We start from the raw sequence: 8,088 nt of genomic DNA, 5'->3' as shown, positions 1-8,088 counted from the left end.
AACTTAAAATTGGGTTCTATTATTTTTCCTCAACAGTTCTCCACACAAAACGAAATTCATTTCAAACACAAATTTGATAAGAACAGAGTGGAAATTATTAGCAACACCAAAATAACAGCAAAGCTTGTTTTCTGTTAGTTTAAGAACAAACTAAGAAAAGTAAACCCAAACTTTGTGGCAATAATTAAGACCAAACTGAACATGGCGTGTGTTTATGGTGCGTGTCAGCAATGTTGTCTCGGCAGGGGCGGGGCGTGGTGGAGGTGGGGCTTAGATGATATTATCGGATATCGTGATATTTTTAAAGGCGATTATCGATAAGATATTTTTGACATATCGCCCAGCCCTAATTGCTAGTGGTTTAAGACTTCAACCCCACTTTATGTTTACAAATTATTTGTATTTATTTATTTATTTAAACCTGTAAATAAACATAAACCTTTTGAATTTTATTTAAATAAATAAATAGAAATTGATAATATTATGTGTAGCGAAATGTCTTAAAATGCAAAACAAAGCCATCACTAGTGGTTTAAGACATTTGAACCCCACTTTGTGTACAAAGTTTGTTTGTTTGTTTGTTTATTCATTCATTCAAACATGTAAATAAACTAAAATGTTAAGATTTTATTTAAATAAATATAAAACGATAATATAGTTTGTAATTTAAAGTCTTTAAATGCAAAATAAAATCATCACCAATTGTTGTCTAAGACTTTTGATCCCACTTTATGTGTACAAATTGTATTTGTTTGTGTGTTGTTTGCAGTTGCATTATATGATGGTCACTAATAACTAACAGTCCCTAACAAAGATCTTTTTTGTGGTTTTCTGTGTTTAGACCCTCCCAGTGTTTCAGATGGCAGAGATGTTGGCGTGACCCTGGGGCAGAGAGGTGTCCTGCAGTGTGAGGCAGATGCTGTACCAGAGGCAGATTTTGAGTGGTACAGAGATGACAGGAGGTATGGCATACTATTATGAAGCGATATTCTGCCTCACCTTTTCCTTTCTTTGGGATAAAACCGTAGCCTTAATGTACGGTTCGTGCACCATTTTTCAGTAGCTGTACACATCTGACTAGATGTGCTGTCATTCGTTCACTGTTTTTAACAGCTAAATACTTGAGTGCCTTTGGCTGGAATGTGTCTCAGTACATTCTTTCAAACTGTCTTTGATGTCAAGTGAAGAATAAGTTGTCACAATGTTGTATCATAATTAATGTGCATAAGTGCATGCGCGTGTCCCTCTGCGTGCCACTGCCAGTAATTCAATCCTGCAGTTTTGCCTCCTTTTATTATATCCAAGCCCACTGCAATCTGTGTCCGAAAATGTTGATGCTGTCATAAATGTAACCTCTAACTTCAAAGGAAGCTCTGATGTACCGTAAACAAGGCCGGGCTGATTCAAGTCTCCCCATTTGCTGACTGTTTCCCAGGATCTTCAGTGACTTTGATGGCATTGAGATCGAGGATGCCGGAGCATTTTCAAAGCTGACTTTCTTCAACGTATCCGAGGCAGACTATGGCAATTACACCTGCGTCGCTATCAACAAACTGGGGAGCGCTAACACAAGCATCATCCTATACGGTATGTTTCAGTGGTTGCTGGTTTCAGTCAAGTCTGTTTGGAGCCTCTTCACAATTCTTCGACTAGGTGAAGTAGTTTGAATTTTTTTTACTTAAACTTTTGTTCAAAAAAAGCTGAACGAAAGAAGAACTTCCTGATAATGTTCCTGTAAACACTATGAATTTTTCCTTGGTAGTTTCTGACCCGTTCAACTATTAATCTTTGAGATTTTCATCTCAGGATTCTCCTTCATTTGCTTTTGATTGATATTTTTGTGTTTGTTTTTGTTGATGTAGAAATAATCGAACCCACTAGTTCGACGCTATTGCAAGGTTAGTAGAGTGCATGGGAATGTGGCATCCCGCTCACCTCCTAAAGCATGTTCCAGCATGTTTAATATGCAAAGAAGATGCAAACATGATTATTTTCACATCAACTGCAACATGACAAGGCCAGGTCCTTGATACGGCACCCAAGTTTATCGGCGAGGGCGGCCCACAAAATTTGAACAGGGTAATATAATTGACGTGCCTCGTCTGACAGAATGTGACTGTCAAATTGTAAATTGGCCACTAGCTATTCCTATTAAGAGGGTTATTAGCTTAAAATCCCATTTTGTAATGTCAATAATATATTCAGCACATTGAGTGACAATCTGAATTGGCGCTCTGGGATTGGCGGGGTACTGACATGCCTCAATCTGCCTTCAGTCACTGTGGGTTGATGAATGGGTCTCTGTTTTCTGTAGCCTAAACATCTTTCTCTTTCTCTTCTGTCACTTTCTTTCCTTTATAACCTTCCTCCACCATGGCATGGCTTCATTTTGTCAATGCATGCTCTCATTCGCTGTTTGTAAGTACATGTCTGCGTCTTATGATGTCTTTTGATGTTTGTTGAATTGTGTGCTTCATTATTACTCAGCTGATGAGAAATGTACTTAAAGGAAAATTGTCATCATTTACTCATACTTCCGTGGAACAGGAAAAAATTTAAATACTTTTTTTCTAGCCAATACAATTACGATGAACAGGGTCTGGACAAAACGGACAGAAAAGCACCATTAAAGTATAGTAAAAGTGGTCCATATGACTCATGCGCTGTAGTCCAAGACTTCTGAAGTTATACAATAGTTTGAGAGCAGTAGTGATGCCCGATTCATAAAAGAATCATTCTTTTGAGTTGGAAATTTTCGAACAATCAATTTATGTGATTCAGAACACTTCAAAATACTTGAAATATAACACATGAGTTTAATGGACTGCTTTTACTATACTTTTATGGTTCTTTTTAAAGCCTAAAAGCTTCAATCCCCATTCATTACAGTAGCATGGACAAGAACGACCAGTGTATTATTCCGTTCCAAAGTCATACAGGTTTGGGTCGACATGACCCAAATGATTTTTCATTTTTGACTGAGCTGACACTTTAAATGTACATTTGCCCCTTACAAAAAAGTGCCATGGTCTTACCTGGACATAGTAACCATGGTAATACACAAAGGTCTATTGTACACTCTCAGAGAAAAAGGCACAAAAACTCTCACTGGGGCAGTACATTTTCAAAAGGTTTAAATATGTTAATTTTAGGTACAGTTTTACAAAGGTGTACCTTTTGAATAGGCAATGCCCCAGTGACAAATTTTGTACCTTTTTTTCTGAGAGTGTACATAAATCATACCACAGTACCACAGTATATATATAATCTATATATCATTGTACTGCCACAGTAGGAGAGACCTCTGTCAATTTAACTTTTCAAATTTTACTCTCAGACTACTGCAATTTTTCTGTCTTTTGGTATAAAAACTGTGAATGTGCCAACAGTAATATTACCATTAATGCACTTACATAGAGAAAAAACATTGAATTACAGACAAGGAGTCAGGTTAAAATTGGAGTTAATATACATTCTATTGATGTATAGAAAATTGCAGTGCACACTTCAACCAGTAAATCTCAAATAGCTGCTTAACTCAAAGTAATGCCATTGATTTAATATTTAATAAAATATTTTATAATTTTTATGGTACTGATTTTTGCATTTTATATAGTACATTGTTTTAGCTATGTTGAATAATATGTTTAAAAGCAAAGGTCAAACTGAGACCTACAGTATTTGAAATATTTTTACTAAAATATACTGATTGTCTGCTAACTCAAGAACAACCTTCTATATAAAAGTAATGTTCACTACATATTTTAAAGATTTTTAGTTTTCTATTTACTCATACAGGTTTTCATAACGAAGGTTATTTTATCTCAGAGTTGAGATAAAACGTTGGGAAAATAAGCAACATATTAGCATATGTTAACTTTTAACTTACAATCTGTCAATAAAATAAATAGTTTTGTTTTTTTTAAATACTTTCTCCTTTAAACCTCAAAATCGTTTTATTTTTCTGACAAACCAGTGCACTTTTTTTCATGCAGAGAGAGTCTTTACTGAACATATGCTGAAAAAATATCATCACTCGAACTTGTTTGTGATTGAAAATGTATGTGTTATAATTGCCTCCGGTCTTTCCTACTTTTTTTGTAAGGGGTCGACCCACACCTCAATATGTTGTTGTTGGATGTTACTGATTTGTCCTTGCATTGTCCTTTTATCTTTCTTCTCTGCCAAGAATAGAAATCTTGTCCCGGTCAACTTTTCTCCACTGTCTGGCCTAAAAAAATTTGTGGGATTGGTAACCATGTCCTCTCCGGAGAGTCATTAATTGCATTGAATTTGATTGTGAGAACCTCACATTAGTATAATTACACTTGTGCAGGATTTACTCTAAGCTGTGGCTGCAGAATAATTGGATAGCTGTCCCTAAAGAAAGCCTACCGTACTCTCCTAAATCCAGGGGAAATTAGACTTCAGTCTAAAAGGCCCATCAAAGAGAAAGATTTAATAGACACCAATGCTAATACCATGACATAACATTTGTTTCGTTGGGACTGAATATATCTCTAATAATGATCGTTCACACCAAACATGAAGCGAAAAAGGCAAATCAAACGTCTGTTCCCACCAAGAGTGAAAAAAAAGATTTGTTCAGATAAAACTTTATATATAATACTTTCCATCTGTTTGTGTATATGTATATACTGGGGGTTGCATGACTACTGTACTTTTACTAATTGACTAGTTGGCCAAAAAAGTAGTAGACTAGTCTGTTGTGTTGTACATTAAATGACTCGCCACTTGCCATTCAGCCATCAGCCATCCAAATCTATCATGGCTAACAGCATGTCTACACTGTAGAAACCAAATAGACTGCTTCAATTTTAATCAGTGAAGTTGTCTACACTTCGTACAGCACAGCATTTTTTTTTCAGTATAGGCATGCAATAGTCAGCCTCTGGACAGCGTTCAGAGCAATGTGTGTGGGATTATCATGGAACATGATGCATAATTTACACAATCTGGAAGTGTTCTTCCCATATGATATGAATCAAACCAACCAGCTCTGAGATTAAATCAAAGTTGGTAATGACATGATTCAAGCCAAAAAAAAAAAACAAATCTTTTGATTTTTGATCTTTTGACAATGAGCTAAGCAACCCATGAAGATGTAATTAAATTAAAATATATGGTACAATTTATAATGAAATAGTCAATAGTTTTAAGTATAAAATTATATTATTGATTAAATCATGTATTGCAACATTTTTTTAAATATATAAATAAATAAAGAGTGTCTTTACGCCATTCGCAATGCTTGATGGGAGTGGGTGGTTGTTAATGAACTCTTTTGCCATGGATTTCATTTCCATGGTAACCATAGTTCTCTGAAGGGTAGATCCAAGGAGGATCTGTGAGTAATTGTGAGTAATATAGTTTTTCATTGAGAATGTGGATATCCAACATGAAACATTTTTCAATTTTTGTTTATTTATTTTAAATGAAGCTGGAATCACACATACTTGTTGCCTTTACAGATACATATTTCACTACTTGGAGTGTATGGTAGGTCTGGCTTGAAATGATTATATGTTAAAAATCAGTTTCTCTATGGAGAAAATGAATGGGATTTCTACTTCTGGAACCCAGCTGTTGTGTTCTATTGAACAAAAGCAACTGAAGTCATGTGATCTGTGATTAGTTGACTCAGGATCAAAGAACCCATTAGCAGAGCTAAATGAGCAGTTGACTTGTCAGTGCAACCCTTAAATATAAATATACACACATGGTATTTCAACATTGAACATGTCTGAACATTAGCATGTTAGTTGTTACCTGATGACATATGATGAAATATTTTGTTATAATCATTTTTGCTTTTTGTATTATTACTGATTAATATAAGTGCAATAGTTTTTATCAGACTGCCGTACTTAGTACAAAATGGAAATGAGAAAGTATGAATTATGACAACCACTCAGTTGTCTGTGTGGCTTGTGAATCGTCTGATCTAAACCTCGCTTTAGTAATCTGGTTAAACTGCACCTTCAGTGATTATCTTGTTTATAAGCAACTGCAATTACAGCTGACCTCGGCGGTTGACTGGTCAAGGATGCAGTGTACAGTAGGGTAATGATAGTGATAGCATAGGGAGACGGGATGTGCTGGTTTGAAATGAGAAGAACAGATGCTCCTAAGATACAAATGTGACCACTAAAGACCCTCGCTTAGACGTTAATTTGCCGAGCTGGAGCGCTTTCGTCCCAGTTAGATGACCCGCTACCACAGCAGAGCAGCAGAACCATGCCAGAAATACTCTAGATTGACTTGATGAATATTTTTAGGCAAAAACATCTAATTTAGACATCAAATATGTGCCTAATAGCACCAACGGGAATGATGCACTATAGGTTACACTGTGATTTTTTTTGAGTTCATATTGCTTGTGTTCTGAAGTGTTTTGTTATATAATCTCTCTTTTAGTGGAGACGGCTTCAGTTTTAGAAATGACTTCATCCGATTTAGAGCAAACAGCCTTTGAAAACAATGATTTGTTGGAAGGTTTGTGATACACAAGCTACTAAATACTACTAATCACTACAAACTCATCAACAAATAGGAGATGCTATAATATACCAACATAGATTTTAACAAGACTTAGACAATAGAAAATAGAGAAAGAAAATAGCTCTGTAAATGCTGACAGCTGACACCCTCGAAAAGAATGAAAGATAACATTGAGGAAGTAAGATAAAATCAGAAGTGCAGATGTGTAGGTGAGCGCCCTACATAAGAGTTCATACGATGTTACAGACAGTCTGAAGAATAAAAACGAGGCAGTTTACCACACAGTTGGAGACCGGAGCTGTTTTGCCTGACACATGTGAATCTTTTCAATGCTTTAGGACCCGGAGCAGTTCAGGATGGCAACAGCGGCACGTCAACGGTCTTCACACCCACCTGTCTACTTCTCATCATACTTCTACAACTCTTGCTCAAGTTTTGATGCCGAAGATGTTTTCAGTGGATAAAAATCACAGTTTGTGTGACATCACTCATCCTGGAGTTGCAAATCGTGCATGGGTTACCGAAAATGCCCAAAAATGTGCATGGGGTACCCAAGTACTTATTTTTAATAAAGTAATCATGCATTTCTTTTGTTTATAATAGAGTTTAATAATGTAACTCGTCTTGCATTGCTAATTATCGCCCTGTTTTGCCCCACTGAATACAGTTTTTGAATCCATAAAATGCAAATGACAGAGGCATGTTTAATTTTAAATATTTATTTTTGTGACTCTCATTTTAATTTAACTCTGTAACCCCTTAAGAATTTATATAGAATACAGTGTGATTGGGGAGTAATTATTTCAAGTCAAAGGCATGCGATAAGGAAGGGCATATGTCTCCGGGGTTTTTTTTGGTTTTTTTGGATTGTTGTTATATACTTTACTGTATCATAACTGTAAAGCTGATCAAAATAAGCAGCACAAAATACACAAACATGTTTTAGCTCTGTAATATTCACATCAGAGTTTTTTTTTGTTTTTTTTTTGAGTACATCTAATCTGTATTTTACCATTTAACACACACAAAACAATGCGGTACATATCAGTATTTTTTATTTTGATATTATTTTGATGACCAGAATGGCACAGTTGGACTGATGTACAATGTACAATGTATGAGTCAAAGTTGGAAAAAGTTGTATTTGGAGATTTGTTCTGGGTGTAATGCAAAGATATTGGATCCCATTTAAAAGCCCAAAGAGCAATCTGCTAATATCTGTTGATTTGTATTTTTTATTTTTGTTACCACAGTTTTTCCAAATGGCTTTTTGTTGAATTCTGTCCAGATTTTGAGTTACACTCTCATCGCCGGTCCTGCTAACATCTCTGTATGTATATGCATATATATAACTTGTACAAAGGGAAAATATGCACACTTGTTTTTACTAAAATTGTGAACCTGTTTAATACAATGCAACATTTTCTATTATTTTTTTTTATTCCCTTTTTCTGAAGCTGTGTAATTTATTTCTCAAATGGTATTATGGTAGATACCAGCTCATTTCAGTTACTCATTGTGAACTCCGATGTCTAAATATTGTGATTTCGGAAAAAGCAGATGAGA

General features: G+C 35.3%; 1 protein-coding gene across 8 annotated transcripts in view; it reads left to right on the top strand.

The window, feature by feature from the left end:
- The window catches only part of LOC107751396 (opioid-binding protein/cell adhesion molecule homolog), a 306,488-nt gene extending 299,028 nt beyond the window's left edge, over positions 1-7,460 (top strand). For 4 of the 8 annotated variants that reach the window (XM_016567119.1, XM_016567123.1, XM_016567122.1 and 1 more), the window contains 4 exons: positions 842-962; positions 1,436-1,587; positions 1,863-1,898; positions 6,861-7,460. In XM_016567119.1, the coding sequence (XP_016422605.1) occupies positions 842-962; positions 1,436-1,587; positions 1,863-1,898; positions 6,861-6,961 (410 nt within the window). In that variant the 3' untranslated portion in view covers positions 6,962-7,460. Of the gene's footprint in view, positions 1-841; positions 963-1,435; positions 1,588-1,862; positions 1,899-6,438; positions 6,517-6,860 lie in introns of all 8 variants that reach the window. The other 4 variants (XM_016567124.1, XM_016567118.1, XM_016567121.1 and 1 more) reach the window with 4 other exon arrangements.
- Positions 7,461-8,088: the final 628 nt, after the last annotated feature.

The sequence above is a fragment of the Sinocyclocheilus rhinocerous genome, unplaced genomic scaffold (assembly GCF_001515625.1).
Source record: "Sinocyclocheilus rhinocerous isolate Xijiao unplaced genomic scaffold, SAMN03320098_v1.1 scaffold1624, whole genome shotgun sequence".
In the NCBI taxonomy this organism is placed as follows: Eukaryota; Metazoa; Chordata; class Actinopteri; order Cypriniformes; family Cyprinidae; genus Sinocyclocheilus; species Sinocyclocheilus rhinocerous.
This window is presented reverse-complemented; position numbering and strand designations above follow the sequence as displayed.